The following is a 20,804-nucleotide window of genomic DNA, read 5'->3' as shown; positions in this document are numbered from 1 at the left end:
AGCTTGTGAATAATAATACCTGGTCTCAAGCTGGAGACCAGTGCAGCTGCTTTTCAAGACTTTCTGTAATCTGTCTGCAACAATATCTAGGGTAAGAAATCACTATTGGTAACCAGTTTCTTTAGTGAAACAAGATTAGTTTGCATGTTTTGTTTTGTTTGCTTAGTAATCTGCTTTGTTCTGTTTGCTGCCTCTTTAACCACTTAAAATTCACCTTTTTAGTTAATAAACTTATTTCTTGTTTATAATATAACTCCGTTGGTGCAGGTAAGAGGCTGTGCATATTTTCCTCCACATTGAGGGAGGAGGCAGATTTTATAAAATACCTTTGGGTCTGCACTCCAAGGGAGGTGGACACCTGAGTGCTGGTGCAAGTTCCTTAAGCCAGGGGCTCTCAAATAGCGGGTCAGGACCTCAGGGTCACAAGGTTATTACAGAGGGGGTTGTGAGCTGTCAGCCTCCATCCCAAACCCTGCTTTGCTGCCAGCATTTATAATGGTGTTAAATATATTTTAAAGTGTTTTTAATTTATAAGAAGGGTCGCACTCAGGGGCTTGCTATGTGAAAGGGGTCGCCAGTACGAAAGTTTGAGAACCACCAGCTTAAGCTGTCTTCCCAGAGCTGACCTCAGCGTCTGTGTCGTTCTGCAGTTGGGGCGTGGCCCTGCCTGTGTGCACGCTGGAGGAGGCGTAATAGCCTGGCTCAGCAAGACAGGTAAAAAGGGGGCCCAGGCTGGCAGAACAGGTGGGCTCAGTGATATCTCAGCACATCAGGTGGCTTCTTAAAGGGGGGAAACCCAACACAACATTGTTCAAAGGGGGTAGGAGGGGTGTAACTACCTTCCTGGACTTGATCTCTAATCACTTCATGATATTTATTAAATAAATAGGGTTGCTCAGCAGAGAGGATGGGGTAGAGAGTAAGGGAAACCTAGGTAGGGCCCCAAAACTAAATGAACACTTTGTCTCAGTCTTCAATAAAAAAGATGATGCAGCTGACAGAGGCAAAGGCAGGATGGCTGATGGAAATGAGTGTATAGAAATGGAAATAGCCACATCTGCGATAGAAACAAAGCTCACACAGTTTGATGTGTGCACATCAAGGGGACCACAATCTCCACTGCAAAATACTGAAAGAACTGGCATATGAAAGTGCAAATAGGGGCAGAGCTCTTCTTGACCTGCTGCTCACAAACCGGGAAGAATTAGGAGGGGAAGCTAAAGTGGATGGGAACCTGGGAGGCAGTGACCATGAGATGGTCGAGTTCAGGATCCTGACACAGGGAAGAAAGAAGAGCAGCAGAATACGGACCCTGGACTTCAGAAAAGCAGACTCTGACTCCCTCAGGGAACTGATGGGCAGGATCCCCTGGGAGAATAACAGGAGGGAGAAAGGAGTCCAAGAGAGCTGGCTGTATTTTAAAGAATCCTTATTGAGGTTACAGGGACAAACCATCCCAATGTGTAGAAAGAATAGTAAATATGGCAGGCAACCAGCTTGGCTTAACAGTGAAATCGTTGCTGATCTTAAACACAAAAAAGAAGCTTAAAAGAAGTGGAAGATCGGACAAATGACCAGGGAAGAGTATAAAAATATTGCTCGAGCATGCAGGAGTGAAATCAGGAAGGCCAAATCACACCTGGAGTTGCAGCTAGCAAGAGATGTTAAGAGTAACAAGAAGGGTTTCTTCAGGTATGTTAGCAAGAAGAAGAAAGTCAAGGAAAGTGTGGGCCCCTTACTGAATGAGGGAGGCAACCTAGTGACAGAGGATGTGGAAAAAGCTAATGTACTCAATGCTTTTTTTGCCTTTGTCTTCATGAACAAGGCTACTGCACTAGGCAACACAGCATGGGGAGGAAGTGACCAGCTCTCTGTGGAGAAAGAAGTGGTTCGGGACTATTTAGAAAAGCTGGATGAGCACAGGTCCATGGGGCCGGATGCGCTGCACCCGAGAGTGCTAAAGGAGCTGGTGGATGTGACTGCAGAGCCATTGGCCATTATCTTTGAAAACTCATGTGTTAGGGGGCTTATTCCTTCACCCACTTACTTCCCTGGTCCTTCTCGCATGAACAGAGAGCAACAATACCCGAAGTCCAAAGGTACAAACAATTCGATGTTTATTGGGGTGAACTTCCAGCAAGCATGATTCCAGTTTCCTTCCTTAGTATCCTCCTTCCCAGCTCTAACACCAAAGAGCCTTACACCTGTGTCCCTGTTCCCATTCCTGCCCTTAGCCAAACATGATTCCAATTTCCTTACTCCCATTCCCTGTTCCCATTTCCCCCACCCCCACCCCCCCTCTTCCTGATTGACTGCAGACTATATAGTAAAACTTGAGGTCTGCTTAGCTATACCTTAACCAATCACTTTCCTGAAATTCAACAATCCTAACATACTGTAACATGATTATGTAACCAATTATATCCCACCACCTTAATTAGTTTACACCCAGCAAAATTAATTATACAGCAGACAGGAACAATCACAGAACCAGACAGAGATTATACAGACAAACAATAGCAAAGTGGGAACTATAATGACAAAACAATACAGAAGTGAGGATTTCACATCCCAGCTATTGATAAGTGAGTTCTTGCCAGACAGGATGCTATCAAACTAAGTTTCCTTTTACATTTTCTAGGCACTTCTCTTTCTCTGGAGGCGATAGGCATTATCAGGACAGGATTGTATCCTAACAGCCCAATAGCACCTTCTTTCAATGTGACTAGTTTGGAATGTGAGGAGGTGACCGGTCGCTTCCCAGTTTATGGCTGCCTCTGCTGCTTAGCCAAAGGCCTTGGCCTAAGAACAGGGCCTCAGACTGTCACAGTAAGAGAAGGACCTTACACCGGCAGACAGTGATTTTGATTCTTTCTTTTATACCTCTGTAACTAGCCAAGTGATAAGAATACACCTAGATTCTTAAAGTACAGGCCTTTGCAGACAGGCCTGAACATCTATATCCTAACATCATGGTGAGCGGGGGAGGTCCCGGATGACTGGAAAAAGGCTAATGTAGTGCCCATCTTTAAAAAAGGGAAGGAGGAGGATCCTGGGAACTACAGGCCAGTCAGCCTCACCTCAGTCCCTGGAAAAATGGAGCAGGTCATCAAGGAATCAATTCTGAAGCACTTGCATGAGAGGAAAGTGATCAGGAACAGTCAGCATGGATTCACCAAGGGCAAGTCATGCCTGACTAATCTAATTGCCTTCTATGATGAGATAACTGGCTCTGTGAATGAGGGGAAAGCGGTGGACGTGTTGTTCCTTGACTTTAGCAAAGCTTTTGACACGGTCTCCCACAGTATTCTTGCCAGCAAGTTAAAGAAGTATGGGCTGGATGAATGGACTATAAGATGGATGGAAAGTTGGCTAGATTGTCGGGCTCAACGGGTAGTGATCAATGGCTCCAAGTCTAGTTGGCAGCCGGTATCAAGTGGAGTGCCCCAAGGGTCAATCCTCAGGCCGGTTTAGTTCTGGAGGATGATCTGGAGGATGGTGTGGATTGCACCCTCAGTAAGTTTGCAGATGACACTAAACTGGGAGGAGAGGTAGATACGCTGGAGGGTAGGGATAGGATACAGAGGGCCCTAGACAAATTAGAGGATTGGGCCAAAAGAAATCTGATGAGGTTCAACAAGGACAAGTGCAGAGTCCTGCACTTAGGATGGAAGAATCCCATGCACCGCTACAGACTAGGGACCGAATGGCTCGGCAGCAGTTCTGCAGAAAAGGACCTAGGGGTTACAGTGGACGAGAAGCTGGATATGAGTCAGCAGTGTGCCCTTGTTGCCAAGAAGGCCAATGGCATTTTGGGATGTATACGTAGGGGCATTGCCAGCAGATTGAGGGACGTGATCGTTCCCCTCTATTCGACATTGGTGAGGCCTCATCTGGAGTACTGTGTCCAGTTTTGGGCCCCACACTACAAGAAGGATGTGGAAAAATTGGAAAACGTCCAGCGGAGGGCAACAAAAATGATTAGGGGACTGGAACACATGGCTTATGAGGAGAGGCTGAGGGAACTGGGGATGTTTAGACTGCGGAAGAGAAGAATGAGGGCGGATTGGATAGCTGCTTTCAACTACCTGAAAGGGGGTTCCAAAGAGGATTGATCTAGACTGTTCTCAGTGGTAGCAGATGACAGAACAAGGAGCAATGGTCTCAAGTTGCAGTGGGGGAGGTTTAGGTTGGATATTAGGAAAAACTTTTTCACTAGGAGGGTGGTGAAACAGTGGAATGCATTACCTAGGCAGGTGGTGGAATCTCCTTCCTTAGATATCTTTAAGGTCAGGCTTGACAAAGCCCTGGCTGGGATGATTTAGTTGGGGATTGGTCCTGCTTTGAGCAGGGGGTTGGACTAGATGACCTCCTGAGGTCCCTTCCAACCCTGATATTCTAGGATTCTATGAAATCCAGTAGCAGGTATTTGTAATCCCTGGAGGACAGCAGCTGGCTCACTTGACAATTGCCCTGTTCTGTTCATTTGCTCTGAAACTGCTGGCACCAGGCGCTGTCAGAAGACAGGTTACATGGACCATTGGTCTGATCCAGTGTGGCGGTTCTTATGTAATAAATTATCTAATTGTGGGATAGTACTGTGTGACTGAAGAAAAGCAAATATAGGGCCCATACTGAAGCAGTGGGAAGTAATCCAGGAAACTACAGACCCATTTGCGTGACCCCTAGTACTAGACTTTAGAACAACTTTTGAAGGAAAGACTGAAAGACATGGTGGAAAATAGGATAAAATGCAACATGACTCTCTGTATGACTGCCTTATCCCCGTTTACCACTATACCAATCTTTGTGTTATTCAAGTTTTATCAGCAATGATTTTGTATTTATTTCATTACCTCACTGATAAAAATATTGAATAGCAGCAGGCCAAGTACCGAATCCTGTAGAACCCCACTAGAAACACCCAGAGTTGAGGATTCCTTGCTGACTACTTCTGGAGATCTGCGAGTTAGTCACTTCTTAATTAATTTAATGTATTCTTTATTAATATTAAATATTGCTAATTTTTTAAATCAGCATGCAATGCAGTACCAAGTCAAATGCATCACAAACATCTAAATATATCAGATGTATACATTTATCTTTATCACCCAAACGTGTAATGAGGCTGAGTTTGTCCTAGAGCACGTAAGCAGATATTTTCTCAAAGTTAAAAGGATGAGTCTAAAAACCCCATGGCTGCTCTGCAAACCTCAAGCTAAATTTGGAGCACCAAGCCCACAGTTCAGTCAATGACTTCAAATAGCACACACCCTTCCTAGTTTAACCTGAATGACACAGCAACCTGGAAACACTATAGTTGCACCTCCTTAATCCTGCCCAGTCACTGAGTCAGCTAGCACTTTCAGAATGATTTGGTTTTCCTTTGATTTAGAAAGTTCATGAAGTTTACCACAGAAATATAATCAGAAGTCCATGTAGCAGTGTTCTCTCTCTGAAATCTTACCCTACAATCCCCAAACCCAGGACAAAGCAGCTGGTTTGTCAGCAGCCCCTTGCTGACCATTTCTTTATTATTCAGATATGTCATGCTGTTTTCTTTTTCTTTTAACTCACAGAGTCCACTGCTTTCACATGCATCAGGCTAATGAAGTTTTAAAAAGACGATTCTTCATGATGCATTTTTAGCTAAAACAAACGCATTTCAAGTCCCTCTCACCAAGAGCTAACTTTTGTAATTATCTGGTCTATACCAAGGATCATATTTGCTGACACTCAGTTTCCAATTTTTTTTCCTTGTACAGCAGTGGTTCTCAAACTTTTGTACTAGTGAGTCCTTTCACATAGCAAGCCTCTGAGTGCGACTCCCCTTATAAATTTAAAACACTTTTTAATATATTTAACACCATTATAAATGCTGGAGGCAAAGCAGGGTTTGGGGTGAAGGCTGACAGCTCGAGACCCCCCATGTAATAACCTCATGACCCCCTGAGGGGTCCCAACCCCCAGTTTGAGAACCCCTACTGTACAGTATGTTAAGAACTTGACTTTTGTATTAAGGCAGCATGTTCTAATTTTAAGCAAGTTTCATAATCACATTTCTGGAAAGACCTTAATAAACTTCTCAGCTAAGTCTTAATCAAATGTACTTGCAGTATGACCAGTCAGTCTACAGCAAGCAATAATAACTTGCAAAAATGTATACTTTACTGTCCTCCCTCTTTAGTCTCTACAGACAAAAGACAATACAAACATCATACTGAGAAACATGGAATAAATTTAATTAAACATGAATATTGATTATAGCAGTTCAAGTACATTTACTTTTTTGCAATTTGACTATAGATTTTATCTTACACAGGAAATACCCTCATATTTCCTGAAAAATGAAACCTCCACAGCAGTGCCAGCCCAGGCCATCTTTCATTGCCAGGCCATGAACAATTCAAACTGTAAATGCAAGTGGGAAAGTAATCCTTTAAAAGGAGGGAGAAAGCTGCCCTGGCTGTAAACTTTTACATGCGGCATGAAGGGTAAACCCTGTAGTCCAAAATATAGTGAGAAACCACTAAAACTGAATAAAATGCCTGAGAAAATGGGCAAAGTTCTGTCTACCTAGCTGTCCTCTCAAAGGTGCAGTTCTGAGTTTGTTCCTCCCTTTTGAAGAAAGCTTGTTCACTGAAATCGCAATGTTCCATATTCCAGTCAAAATTTAAATTAAAAAACAAACCATGAGTTTCTGTGGGAAAAACATCCGGTGACAGGAGTTATGCTCACATTTTACACTTCAGGAACCAAGATGAGACTGTCCATGAGTTAGGACTAAAAATCAGAAATGGGAAGACTGTGGAATCGCCATCCCCATGTTACAATGGGAAGAAGGACCAGATGAAGCCGAAATGCACTGAATGTAATAATTGCCTATTGCTTTAAATAAGCTATTAAGATGAATCCGGTGCCTCTGGCTTCATGTTGGTACATGTTAAGAGCCGTGGAATGGTTGTACTGAGGAATCCTGGCTGCCAGCTGGGATAGCCTCACAGAGAGTCTGAGCTCCACTCAGGATGCTACTCATGAGAAACACGGTCCAAGGCTATGTAGAAGCTCTTCTTATCATCTAGGCAGTGCCAGCCAATTGGCCCGATCTCACAGTCTGCGCATATGAGGAACTTTACATTCCCAACGTCCTTGGTGAACCCAATATTCTCAAAGGAAAACATGTCATCTACAAGCCAGTGATCCTGGAGCACGTCCCCATCCGGAGAGCTGCTGGCAAGCAGGGCTGTCTTCTTCTTCATGGAGGGAAGGAAAAGCTGTCAAGGAACAAAACATGGCATGAGCCATTTGTACACAGGAGCCATTTACAAACACCAGCGATCACCTGTACAGGCTCAGCTCCAATGCAGCCAGAGCTGCAGAGCAGACTGGAAGGACAAGAGACAGCCCTGCCTCACAAGCAGGCACAGATTAAGAGACATGCCGCAGAGACACACAGAGATAAATATAAGAAAAAAGCCCGCACGGGGCTGGGGGCAGCACAAGGAAACGAGGAGCCAAGCCTGGTCACGATGCTCCGCAGTGGTCTGGGGACACCAACAGGCTCCTCAGTCAGGGGCGTTGTGAGCGGGGTCTGAAGGACGAGGACGTGTCTGAAAAAGGACAATGAAGCAGGAAGGGGGCGCCGGTGGGGCTGGGGACTAGAGCCAGGGGCTGATCAGGAATCGCTGCGGATACCAGGTGATCGGGGGCTGCCCGGGCACGGCCGGCAGACAGGCAGGGTGGAGCCCGCCCCGGAAGGGAGAAAGCTGCAGGCGGGGAGCGGCGCTGCGGGCCGGGCCAGGCCGGGGGGAGGCGCTGCGGGCCGGGCCGGGGGAGGGGGGCGGCGCTGCGGGCCGGGCTGGGGCCGAGCCGAGGGGAGGGGAGCGGCGGGCCGGGCCGGGCCGGGGGAGGGGAGCGGCGCTGCGGGCCGGGCTGGGGCCGAGCCGAGGGGAGGGGAGCGGCGGGCCGGGCCGGGCCGGGGGAGGGGAGCGGCGCTGCGGGCCGGGCCGGGCCGGGCCGGGCCGAGGCGCTGCGGGCCGGGCCGGGGGAGGGGAGGGGCGCTGCGGGCCGGCCGGGCCGGGGGGGGGGGGGGCACACCTCTCTGCGCGCGAAGGTGGCGGCGCCGGGCAGCAGCACGCGCGAGCCGCAGCGCTGGCACAGCACGGCCTTGCGGTTGCGGCCCCGCGCGCAAACCAGCTCCCCCGCGCCCGGCTCCATCTCCGCGCAGGGCGCCGCCATGGCCGCGCAGGCGCATTAGTGCCGCCTCGGCGCGCGCAGCAGGGGCCCGGGGCGGGGCGAAGGTTCCACGCGGGGGGGTTGCTCCCGGAGCAGGGCTGAGTGGTGACGTCAAAGCCACACGGGGGGGCTACACGCTGGGTGACCATATTTCCCAAAGGGAAAACGGGACACAGCGTGGAGCCCCCCCCCGGCTTCCCTCCCGCCCCCCACGGAGCTGGCCCGGGCCCCCCACCTGGCTACCCCCCAGGTCCCCGCCCCTCGGCTAGCCCCAGCCCCCCCCGTGGTTGGCCCCAGTCCCTCCCCACCTGGCTATACCCTCTGCCCCCCCGCGGGGCTCTCCCAAGCGCCCCCCCCCCGGCTTCCCTCCTGCCCCCCACGGAGCTGGCCCGAGGCCCCTCCCCCAAGCCCTCCTCTCCCCTGGGTGGGGCTGGCCCGAGTCACTGGCTCGAGCCCTCCCGCACCCCTGCATGGGGCTGGTGTCCTGCTCACCCCAGCCCGGCCTGCCCCCTGCCTTGCCCCCGTGGGGGATGGCCTCGCTGCTCACCCCCCCACCCCACCCCACTTCTTTGACCAAAGTGGGCCTTTGTCCTGTTTGCTCTTGCCCAGTGATCAAGTTGGCAAACAGGACAAATGCCCACCTTTGCCAAAACAGTCAGGTCGGCTGGGACAGGGTTTAAAAAAGGGAGTGTCCCGGCCAAAACGGGACATATGGTCACTAGCTCTAGGGCTACAAGTGGAATGAGGTCAAAGAGGGGGGCTGAGCTATGGCATAGGATCACGGGCATGCAGCTATGGGGTAAGGATAGGTGACATGTGATGGGTGGTTCCAGGGCAGGGCCAGGGCCAGCAGTGGGTGGGTCAGTTGGGATTCGGTTAGTTTGAGAGCTGCCTATCCGTATCCATATCCAGCCTCTCTCAGGGGGCAGAGCAGGGCACCTGTTCTGTCCTGTTCTTGGCGATGCCTGGGGCACGTGGGCTCAGCCGTGGGGCTGTGTGGAAGGGGATGCTCTGGGTCTTTCCTTTTGTCTGAAGGTTTGTACTTATTTTCTATTTACTAAAATCTAGTTGAGACACAGCTTAATCAAGAGGTTTGTGAGGTGATTTGGCTGGGCAGCACCGACTAGTGACTGGAGCCCAGCAGTGGGAATTGAGAGTGCTGGACTCAGTTCCCAGAAGTTTCTTTTCCAGACAAGTCCCAGAAGTGAAGGCACAGTGCTAGGCCTATCTTTGGGCTGGCAGGCACAGCTTTGGGTGCATGCACTGATTATCCTCCTGAGGGAATTCTATACTAAAAAAAAAATGCTGCATACAATATTCTGAAATTCTGAATATTTTATTTGTCAATAATAAATGTGGAGGCTTCCACATGGGAGTGTAGAGCACATGCCACTGGCTGCACAGAGGTGGGCAATCACCCCCGTCCCCCCAGGACATGGATTCAGCACCTGACCCTGACACAGCGCAAGGGAAACGCCTGCCGACCTGCTCCTCCGCACCAGCTGCGCCAAGCTAGAAAGCAAGAAGGACAGAGTCTCACACACACATCCACCCTGGCCCCAAACCAGGCATGGGCAGGCAGACTCAGCCTGGCAGGATCCAAGTGTGGAGGGGATTAGTATGGGGGGACCTGGGTGTGGGGTGAGAGGGCTCTGTGTGGGGATATAGGGTGCCGCATTCTTTGAAGGGCCCAGATGCAGTGCGGATCTGGGTGCACAGGGGCTCACGGGGGGGAGGGGGGTGTTCTGGCTCCAGTGGCAATGGGACTCTGCAGGAGGGTTCAGGTGAAGGAGGTTGGGACTCATCTGAGGGGGTCTGGGGGGGGGGGGGGGGGGCTCAGCAAGGGGCAGTCTGGGTGCTGAAGAAGTGAGGCTTGGTGGAGTGGGCGTCTAGGTTCAGCTGGTTAGGGCTTAGTAGGGTGGCAGTCCAGGTGCAGGAGGCTCATCAGGGTGATCCAGGTGTGGGGTGAGGGTGGGAATCATCAGGGTTGGGGTTTGTGTGGGGCTCTGTGGGGGGGGGAGGGGGCAAGAGTGAAGGGTCTGGATGTGGGGGGGGGGGGGGAGAGGGGCTTGGCAGGGATCCGGATGCGGGGGGGGGGGGGAAATAAGGCTCAGCAGGGTGGGGGTTTGGGTGCAGGGGGGGCTCAGCTGGGAGTTCTGGGGGTCCAGATGCACAGGGGCTGGGTGGAAGGGGCAGCAGCTCCCTGTACAGTCACCCCTTTGCCCTGCAGCTGATGAGCAATGGGGGCAGGAAGCAGGGGGAGGCATACAGAGCTTCCTGCAGCCGGGGCAGGTTTCTGGGGGGGTGGGTCTGACTCAACTTCAGCCCTGGCCATTCCTTGCAGGGGAAGAGGAAGTCTCATCCTCCCCCAGCCCAGCTGGGATTAGCAGCTGAGCCCAGTGCAGGGTAGGAGCAACCGGCTGGGGTGTCCCCAGCCCTGCAGTGATTTACCTCTCTGCTGGCTGCTCCAGGCAACTGAAATGATGCACCCGCACTTCTAGGGAGGGGCACGAGACCGCTTTTGCAGCTTCCCTTTGCTTCCCTGTGAGAATTCATTTTTCTGTGGGGAAGCAAAGAAATCTGCTGGGGACATGAATTCTGCACATGCACAGTGGCACAGAATTCCCCCAGAGTATGATTGCCTTCTGTTGCTTTATCTCACCACTTCAATCAAAACAATTAAACTGCTTTTTAATCACCTTTACTCTTTCAGCCTGGGATAAACTGGTGTAAGGGCCATGTGGATGCATCATAATACTGCTATAACCCTCCCAGGCCTCCTAAAGTGGTGGTACAGCACAAAATGATGTGAGTGGCAAGGGGGAAAAAGTGCAGTAGATTTAATCTTCCTGCATTTCTCTAAAGCATTTAATACAGTTCCACATGGGAAATTATTAAATTGGAAAAGAGGGGGATCAATATGAGAATCAAAAGGTGGGTAAGGAACTGGTTAAAGGGGAGACTACAATGGGTCATGCTGAAAGGTGAAGTGTCAGCCTGGAGGGAGGTTATTAGTGGAGTTCCTGAAGAATTGGGCGTGGCATCAATCTTATGTAACATTTTCATTAATGAGACAAGGTGGGTGAAGTAACATCTCTTGTTTGACCAACTTCTGTTTCTGAAAGAGGCAAGCTTTTGAGCTACATAGAGCTAATAAAATGTGCTGATGACACGAAGTTGGAGGTATAACCAATATAGAGGACCAGAATATCCTACAAGGAGATTTGGCTGACCTTGAAAAAATGGCGTTATAGAAATGGGAGGAAATTTAGTAGTGCAAAGTGCAAGATCATGCACTAGGAGACTAGCAACAAGAGTTTTTGCTGTAAGCTGGGGACTTATCAGTTGGAAGCAGCAGAGGAGGAGAGAGAGGATGACTATGAGATGCTAATGTGACGTGGCCGTGAAAAAGGCTAATGCAATCCTAGGATGCATCAGGCAAGGTATTTCCAGTAGAGATGGATAATTGTTGTTATTGTACAAGGCCTCATCCGGAATACTGTGTGCAATTCTGATCTCCCATGTTTAAGAAAGATGAATTCAAACTGGAGTAGGTGCAGAGAAGGGCTACTAGGATGATCAGAGGAATGGAGAACCTATCTTACGAGAAGAGACTTAAGGAGCTTGGCTTGTTTAGCCTAACAAAATGAAGGCTGAAGGGAGATAACTCTTCTCCCTCCCTGGTGTTTGTCCCTCTGATGTATTTATAGAGAGCAAAGATAAGGGTCAATGCTGGCACAAGAACAAAAGGATATAAACTGGTCATCAACAAGTTTAGGCTTGAAATTATAAGGTTTCTAACTATTAGGGGTGAAGTTCTGGAACAGTTTTCCAAGAGGAGTAGTGGAGGCAAAAATACTAATTTGTTTGAAGACTGAGCTTGACAAGTTTATGGAGAGTATGGTATGATGAGGTTGCCTACAATGGCGTAGGCCCATCTGCAACTGCTATTAGCAAATATCTCCAGTGGCCAGAGATGGGGACACTAGATAGGGAGGGCTCTAAGTTACTGTAGAGAATTCTTTCCCAAGTGTCCAGGTGATGGGTCTTGCACACATGCTCAGGGTCTAACTGATCACCATATTGGGGGGGGGGGAGGGAGGGAGGGTTCACCTTCCTCTGTAGCGTGGGGCATGGGTCACCTGCTTGTTTATTCTAGTTCAAACCATGGAGTCTCTGTAACTTGAAATCTTTAAATCAAGATTTCAGGACTTCAGTAACTCAGCCAGAGGCCTGCGATGTGCAGGAGGTCAGACTAGATAATCATGATGGTCCCTTCTGGTCTTAAAGTCTATGAATCTGAGACTTTTCATGATTTTTCACTTCCCTTCTCCCCACCTCAAAAATAAATAAGTAAAGGAGCTATAAGTTGGTAATGGTACATTATCGTGCAGGATCCCTCTTTTGGAGGAACTGATGAAAAACATCTTGCCATATCCAAGGGGATTTCAGACTGAGACCATATATAAGGAAAATAATTCCAAAGTGGAGAGGAAAAAAACGTGAAAGCAACATTTTCTGTGTTGCCATTGTGCCCACTTTTACAATAATAAGTAATGTTGTGGTTCTGTGGCAGTTCACACAGCATCCTATGCCCCAGACAAGGAAAACAGATACGAGCCAAACTACACATCTGTAATGTGCCTTGCACCTACCTGCAAGAGCACTGTCTATTTGGACACTGTACTTGTGATGACTGGGAGGCAGCAGATGAGGGACTGCTTCTGTCTGGCTTTGTAAGGGGAGGCACTGTTGTTAAAGGAAGTTCTAGCTAATTGGTGCACTTCACTGTTTATTTAAAAAAAAATAAAAAACAATGCTACTTAATGGCTTTCTTAGAAAGAGCCATTGAACTTCTGAAGGAAGCAACAGGATGGGATCATGAGCACCATGTTTTCCTTGGGGGATGGTTTGCTTTATTTGAATTTGACCCTATCTTCCATGGGCAGCAGGTATAGTAGGTCAGGGGAGGCACAGCCTTCCCTAGTGCAGCTGCTGCTGCAGGGCCCCTGTTGCGGTTTGGCAGGGGAAATATTTGCTTTTTATTATGCTCCATGCAGGTTCCAGGGCGGCTGAGGAGATGGTATGTGCTATTCAGCTTCCTGGGTTCTCAGTAATCTCCCTGGACTCCCAAGAGAATACTGATGAACCTGGGAAGCTGAGTAACACATACTACCTCCTCAGCTGGCCTGGAACCTGCACGGGGCATATCAGAAGCTTAGGGTCTGCGGCAGGGAGGCGTGGCTGTGGGGGCTCCAGCCAGCCCGGGGCTCCTCTGAACGGGTTGGGGGGAGAGCTCCGGCTGCTCGGGGGCTCCTCTGGCCACGGGGGGGGAGGTAGGGGGTCTCAGGCTTTGGCTAGGGGTGGGGCAGGCGGAAGGGGTGGTGCCAGGGGCTAGCCTCTCCAAAGTGAGGCTCCACCTGTTGCCTTCTCAAATATTTTGATAAGGAACTCTGAAGACACAGCTTTTTAGAATAGTGATAAACATACATCTCACACTCTTCGCCAAAAGCACATTTGTCCCTCTATAAATAGTGCTCAGCAGTTTGTCCAGCCTCAGATATCATCTCTGCTGCTGACTGCAGCCCTCTCTCCAACATTACACGGTCTCCTGCCATCCAATGCCTCAACTCATGCTACTATCCAGGTTGGAAAGAGTTTAGAGATACCCAGATGAAGCTGGCTATTGTATAAACTTGACGTTTTGGATGGTTAATGATGATGATTTCTCTTGTGCTGTTTGCAGTGCTGCCAAACGGCTCCCAGCCCTTCACCAACACGCAAGTCATCTGGGACATGGGAGCAGGTCACGCTCCAAGAGAACTGAGTCCCTCTTTAACAGCCGCAGTGATACATGGGGGGTTGGTCCTCGGGTTTCTGAGCTCCCAGCCAGAGGGTAAGTAAAAAGAAATGAAACATCTTTTGCTTTATGCTGCAACCTGGGTGGGCTCTTAGCAGAGATTGAGGGGGGAGCACTCCAGAAGACAGGCCTCCCGTCTCTCTCATTGGGCCTCAGCAAGACAGGCAGAAGTTGAATCCACAGCACTCGGAGCTGCCAGAGCAGAGTCTTTCACAGAGGCGGGGCTGGCAGGCTCCCTACCCAGCTCCACGTGGCTCCTGGAAGTGGCCAACATGTCCCTGCAGTCCCTAGGCAGAGGCGCAGCCAGGGTGGCTCTGCACACTGCCCCTGGCCCGAGTGCCTGCTCCACAGCTTCCATTGGCCAGGAACTGTGGCCAATGGGAGCTGCGGGGGCAGCACCTGTGGGCGGAGGCAGTGCACGGAGCCACCTGGCCAAGCCTCTGCCTAGGAACCGGACATGGTGACCGCTTCTGGGGAGTGCCCCCCGAGGTAAGCGCCACTCAGAGCCCTCACTCCCTCCCGCATTCCAATCCCCTGCCCCAGCCCTGAGCCACGCCCAAACTCCCGCTGCTGCTGGAGGTGGGAGGGGGCTCAGGGCTGCAACTGCACCTGCCACTACAGAAGTCCCAGAATCTGTGACTTTCGTGACCTCCGTGACAAACTTAAAGCCTTAACGATAAGGCCATTGGGGAGAAATTAATTAATTCTTTGCATCAGACTTCACAGTTGAGGATGTGAGGGAGATTCCCAAAGCTGAGCCATTCTTTTTTGGTGACAAATCTGAGGAACTGTCCCAGATTGAGGTGTCATTAGAGGAGGTTTTGGGACAAATTGATAAATTAAACAGTAATGAGTCACCAGGACAAGATGGTATTCACCCAAGAGTTCTGAAGTAACTCAAATGTGAAATTACAGAACCACTAACTGGTTTGTAACCTATCATTTAAATCAGCTTCTGTACCAAATGACTGGAGGATAGCTAATGTGACACCAATTTTTAAAAAAGCACTTCAGTGGTGATCCTGGCAATTACAGGCTACTAAGCCTGACTTCAGTACCAAGCAAACTGGTTGAAACTATAGTAAAGAACAGAATTGTCCGACACGTAGATGAACATAATTTGTTGGGGAAGAATCAACAAGGGAAATCATGCCTCACCAATCTACTAGAATTCTTTGAGGGGGGTCAACAAGCATGTGGACAAGGGGGAATCCAGTGGATACAGTGTACTTAGATTTTCAGAAAGCCTTCGACAAGGTTCCCACCAAAGGCTCTTAAGCAAAGTAACTGGTTAAAAGATAGGAAACAAAGGTTAGTGTGACGGGGTTCGACTTAGCACCGCTGGCATCTCCTGCCGGTCGCTCCGGGAATTAGTTCTTGACCGCTGTGGAGCGCCCTCGACGCGTGGTGTTGGGCCCATCATTTGCTCTGCTGCCCTTGGACCCACGTTGCTCCCTGCTCAGCAGTGTCCTCTTCCGGACAGTCCTCGACTGCTTCAGAACACTGCCCTCCAGCAGTACCCACCGCTTCAGTCTCACCCTCTTCCGGGCTGGGGGGCATGGGGGTGTTGTTAACAGCAGTCCTTCTGTCTGCACCTGCCTCGGTGGCAAACCACAACCCTGTAGTCTAGCCTCTTATCTCAGGGGCCAGTTGCGGTCTGTCTCAGCCTCTCTCCTCAATGGCCAGGTGCAGTGCAAAGGGGGGGGGGGCAGGCCCACCTGCCCGCTACTCTGGACCCTGACCCAGGGACCCTCTAGCGGCAGCCTCTCTCTGCCCTTCTTCCTTCCCCTCTTGCCCGCTCAGTTTCCCTGGGCCACTTCCCCTTTGGCCCTATGCAGCCTGGCAGGTAGTGGGCTGGAGCCCCTATCTGCTCCCCGAAGCCTGCCCAGCACTGCTCTGTCCAAGGTGCTGCTCCTTGCCTCAGGAGCCAGTCCTTGTCCCTTGCTGGCTGGGGCGTGACTGCCTTCTCCCTAGCTGGGCAGCCTTTATATAGGACCTAGCCTGGTGCTGATTGGCTCTCCCCAGGCCTTCACTGATTGGCTGCTGATCCGCACAGCCTCTCAGGCCTTGTTCAGCCCTTTTTCTCCGGGGGTGGGGCTCTGTCCCACCACAGTTAGGAATAAATTGTCAGTTTTCAGAATGGAGAGAGGTAAATAGTGGTGTCCCCCAGGGGGTCTGTTCTGGGACCAGTCCTATTCAACATATTCATAAATGATCTGGAAAAAGGGGTTAACAGTGAGGTGGCAAAATTTGTGGAGGACACAAAACTACTCAAGATAGTTAAGTCACAGGCAGACTGCGAAGAGCTACAAAAGAATCGCTCAAAACTGAGTGACTGGGCAACAAAATGGCAGATGAAATTCAGCGTTGATAAATGCAAAGCAATGCACATTGGAAAACAACATCCCAACTATACATATAAAACGATGGGGTCTAAATTAGCTGTTACCGCTCAAGAAAGAGATTTTGGAGTCATTGTGGATAGTTCTCTGAAAACATCCACTCAATGTGCAGCGACCATCAAAAAAGCAAACAGAATGTTGGGAATCATTAAGAAAGGGATAGATAAGACAGAAAATAGCATATTGCCTTTAAATAAATCCATGGTACTCCCACATCTTGAATACTGTGTGCAGATGTGGTCGCCCCATCTCAAAAAAGATATAATGGAGTTGGAAACGGTTCAGAAAAGGGCAACAAAAATGATTCGGGGTATGGAACGGCTTCTGTATGAGGCGAGATTAATAAGATTGGGACGTTTAAGCTTGGAAAAGAGATGAGTAAGGGGGATATGATGGAGATCTAAAAAATCATGACTGGTGTGGATAAGGTAAATAAGGAAGTGTTTATTTCTTCTCACAACACAAGAACTAGGGTTCACCAAATGAAATTAATAGGCAGCAGGTTTAAAACAAAGAAAAGGAAGTATTTCTTCACACAACACACAGTCAACCTTGCCAGAGGATGTTCTGAAGGCCAAGACTATAACAGGGTTCAAAAAAGAACTAGATAAGTTAATGGAGGATAGGTCCATCAATGGCTATTAGCCAGCATGGGCAAGGATGGTGTCCCTAGCCTCTGTTTGCCAGAAGCTGGGAATGGGAGACAAGGGATGGATCACTCGATGATTACCTGTTCTGTTCATTTCCTCTGAAGCACCTGCCATTGGTCACTGTCGGAAGACAGGTGTGACGTTGCACCCCATAAGGCTTCATGGAAATATGCTTACGAATGTATATATGACATAACTGGAATATATTTCATGCTACATATGCCATGTAACACACCTCTGTAAAGATTATGATCTACTGAATCTATTCATCCTATTTGTATGCATGTATCATTTTTGTATTCAAAGTTATGAAATTTGGCTGTGTACTTGCTTGACTTTTAAGTAGCGTTAGTAAAGCATTTGGTCAGCTTCTTGAGAAAGGAATGTGCAAATTAAGTGCCCAATCAAGAAACACTTAATGAACATTGGATCTTGGATGGCTTCAATCCACATAAGAAGTCTTCCTGGAGACATTCAAGATAGCATGTGGGCAATGGCTGCTGCCTGTAAAAACGGAGTCATGCTAATGTAACGCCAATATTTAAGAGGGGCTCTAGAGATGATCCTGGCAATTACAGACCGGGAAGTTGAAACAATAGTAAAGAATAAAATTGTCAGACACATAGAAGAACATATATTGTTCCGCAAAAGTCAATATGGTTTCTGTAAAGGGAGATCATGTCTTACTAATCTATTAGAGTTCTTTGAGGAGGTCAACAAACATGTGGACATAGTCTACTTAGATTTCCAGAAAGCCTTTGACAAAGTCCCTCACCAAAGGCTCTTAGGTAAATTAAGTTGTCATGGGATAAAAGGGAAGATCCTTTCATGGATTGAGAACTGGTTAAAAGACAAGGGACAAAGGGTAGGAATAAATGGTAAATTTTCAGAATGGAGAGGGGTAACTAGTGGTGTTCCCTAAGGGTCAATCCTAGGACCAATCCTATTCAACTTATTCATAAATGATCTGGAGAAAGGGGTAAACAGCGAGGTGGCAAAGTTTGCAGATGATACTAAACTGCAAGGTGCAAGATAGTTAAGACTAAAGCAGACTGTGAAGAACTTCAAAAAGATCTCACAAAACTACGTGATTGGGCAACAAAATGGCAAATGAAATTTAATGTGGATAAATGTAAAGTAATGCACATTGGAAGAAATAACCCCAACTATAAATACAATATGATGGGGGCTAATTTAGCTACAACTAATCAGGAGAAAGATCTTGGAGTCATCGTGGATAGTTCTCTGAAGACGTCCACGCAGTATGCAGCGGCAGTCAAAAAAGCAAATGGGATGTTAGGAATAATTAAAAAAGGGATAGAGAAGAAGATGGAGAATATTTTATTGCCCTTATATAAATACACGGTACGCCCACACCTTGAATACTGTGTACAGATGTGGTCCACTCATCTCAAAAAAGATATACCGGCATTAGAAAAGGTTCAGAGAAGGGCAACTAAAATGATTAGGGGTTTGGAACGGATCCCATACGAGGAGAGATTAAAGAAGCTAGGATTTTTCAGCTTGGAAAAGAGGAGACTAAGGGGGGATATGATAGAGGTCTATAAAATCATGAGTAGTGTGGAGAAAGTGAATAAGGAAAAGTTATTTACCTGTTCCCATAATATAAGAACTAGGGACCACCAAATGAAATTAATGGGCAGCAGGTTTAAAACAAATAAAAGGAAGTTCTTCTTCACACAGCGCACAGTCAACCTGTGGAACTCCTTGCCTGAGGAGGTTGTGAAGGCTAGGACTATAACAGGGTTTAAAAGAGAACTGGATAAATTCATGGAGATTAAGTCCATAAATGGCTATTACTCAGGATGGGTAAGGAATGGCGTCCCTAGCCTCTATTTGTCGGAGGGTGGAAATGGATGGCAGGAGAGAGATCACTTATGTTATGGACCTGTGACTTGCCCGTGTTACTCCAAAACACCATCTTGGGGCTGGACTTTGCATAGGAGAGAGGAGGAGGTATCCACCCACAAGAGAAAGTCTGTTTAAGACAGTGAGAGACTCCTCCATTTTGTCTTCAGCTGGCTCAAGAGATAGCTTCTCCACCCCAAAGGATACCTGAAAGAAACTGGAACAAAGGACAGTAACCACAGGAGGTGTGAGTGGTTGCTGGACCCAGACTAGAAGAGACTGGTCTGTAAAAGGAACACCTCCGAGGGTGAGGGTTTATCTGTGTTCAGTTTTCTTACTGTATTAGGCACAGACTTGTGTGTTTTATTTTATTTTGTTTGGTAATTCACTTTGTTCTGTCTGCTATTACCTGGAACCGCTTAAATCCTACTTTCTGTATTTAATAAAATCACTTTTTACATATTACTTAACCCAGAGTATGTATTAATATCTGGGGGGGAGGAGGGGCAAATAGCTGTGCATATCTCTCTATCAGTGTTATAGATGGCGAAAAATTTATGAGTAAAACGGATTTATTTGGGGTTTGGACCCCACTGGGAGTTGGGCATCGGAGTGTTAAAGACAGGAACATTTCTTAAACTGCTTTCAATTAAGCCTACAGCTATTAGGGGACGTGGTTCAGACTTGGGTCTGGGTTTGCAGCAGGCTAGCGGGTCTGAACCAGGCAGGGCACTGAAGTCCCAAGTTGCCAGAGCAGGAAAAGTAGTAGTCCTGGCACATCAGTGGGCAGCCCCAAGGGGATTTCTGTGATCCAACCTGTCACAACAGGATACTGGGCTAGATGGATCTTTGGTCTGAGCCAGTATGGCCATTCTTATGTAATGGTGGTGTCCCACCCTGAATCGGAGAAATTTCCGGTGAGCTGGATGAATGTTGATGTGGATGTATGCATCCTTCTTGTTGAGTGCCGGGCACCAGATTTCCTGGGAGATGGAGGGGCTAATGAAAGCGAATGTCACCACATAGAATTTGGATTTCCTGATAAAGGCATGGTGAGCAGGTGGCATGCCCCTTCAGGGAGGCTAGCCCCATAGCCCCGCCCCTTCTGCACAAGGCCCTGTCCTCTGCGTCAGGAGCCCTGAACCCACTTGACCCTCCCTCCCATGGCTGGAGAAGCCCCGGGTTGGTCTGAACCCCCACCCCAAGATAGCCCCAATCCTGGGACGGCCCCAGCCGGCCAACCCACCCAAGCCCCAGCCCGGCCGGCCAGAGCAACCCCAGCAACGCTGGGCTGGCTTGAGGAGTCCCAGCCCTCCATCCCACGGCAGCAGCTCCAGCCAGAGAAGGCAGAGCCTTCCCTGGCCTATTATATCTGCTGCCCCTGGATAAAGATGTTGAGCACCAACAGGTCCAGAATGGGATGTCACCCTCTGCCCTTCTTCAGAATGAGGAAATATGGGAAGTAAACCCTCTGCCCCCTAAAGTGAAGTGGGACAGGTCTATGGCACCCTTCAGGAGAAGAGCGTCAGCCTCTTGTTGGAGGATGCATGGTGGGATGAGTCCCTGTGAGAAATCCAAGTTGGGCAATGAGGCAGAAACAAGAGGAATTTTATGGAGTATCCATGATGGATGATCTCCAGTACCCAACTGTCCATCATGATCTTGCCCCAATTTTGGATGAACAGGGCAAGACAGCCCCCAAAGACTGCTGCTGGGAAAGGCTTGAGGTGACTGTGGTGAAGGCCCCTGCGACCGGTGTCATCTGTGTGACAGCTCCTGATGGCATTG

At 48.8% G+C, this 20,804-nt stretch overlaps 1 protein-coding gene and 1 long non-coding RNA gene across 2 annotated transcripts; one reads left to right on the top strand and one right to left on the bottom strand.

Moving 5' to 3' along the window:
- Window positions 1-258: 258 nt before the first annotated feature.
- LOC122463431 lies at window positions 259-20,375 on the top strand. The gene is made up of 4 exons (XR_006286802.1): window positions 259-368; window positions 11,056-11,064; window positions 15,102-15,108; window positions 20,363-20,375. It is a non-coding gene; the product is annotated as an uncharacterized LOC122463431 (long non-coding RNA).
- Window positions 6,219-8,317, bottom strand: RABIF (RAB interacting factor). The gene is made up of 2 exons (XM_037885221.2): window positions 8,098-8,317; window positions 6,219-7,274 (listed from the first exon to the last, which is right to left on the bottom strand). Exons 1-2 carry the CDS (start codon window positions 8,236-8,238, stop codon window positions 7,029-7,031), a joined length of 387 nt encoding a protein of 128 aa, XP_037741149.1. The 5' UTR covers window positions 8,239-8,317; the 3' UTR covers window positions 6,219-7,028.
- Window positions 20,376-20,804: the final 429 nt, after the last annotated feature.

The sequence above is a fragment of the Chelonia mydas genome, chromosome 21, assembly GCF_015237465.2.
Source record: "Chelonia mydas isolate rCheMyd1 chromosome 21, rCheMyd1.pri.v2, whole genome shotgun sequence".
In the NCBI taxonomy this organism is placed as follows: Eukaryota; Metazoa; Chordata; order Testudines; family Cheloniidae; genus Chelonia; species Chelonia mydas.
This window is presented reverse-complemented; position numbering and strand designations above follow the sequence as displayed.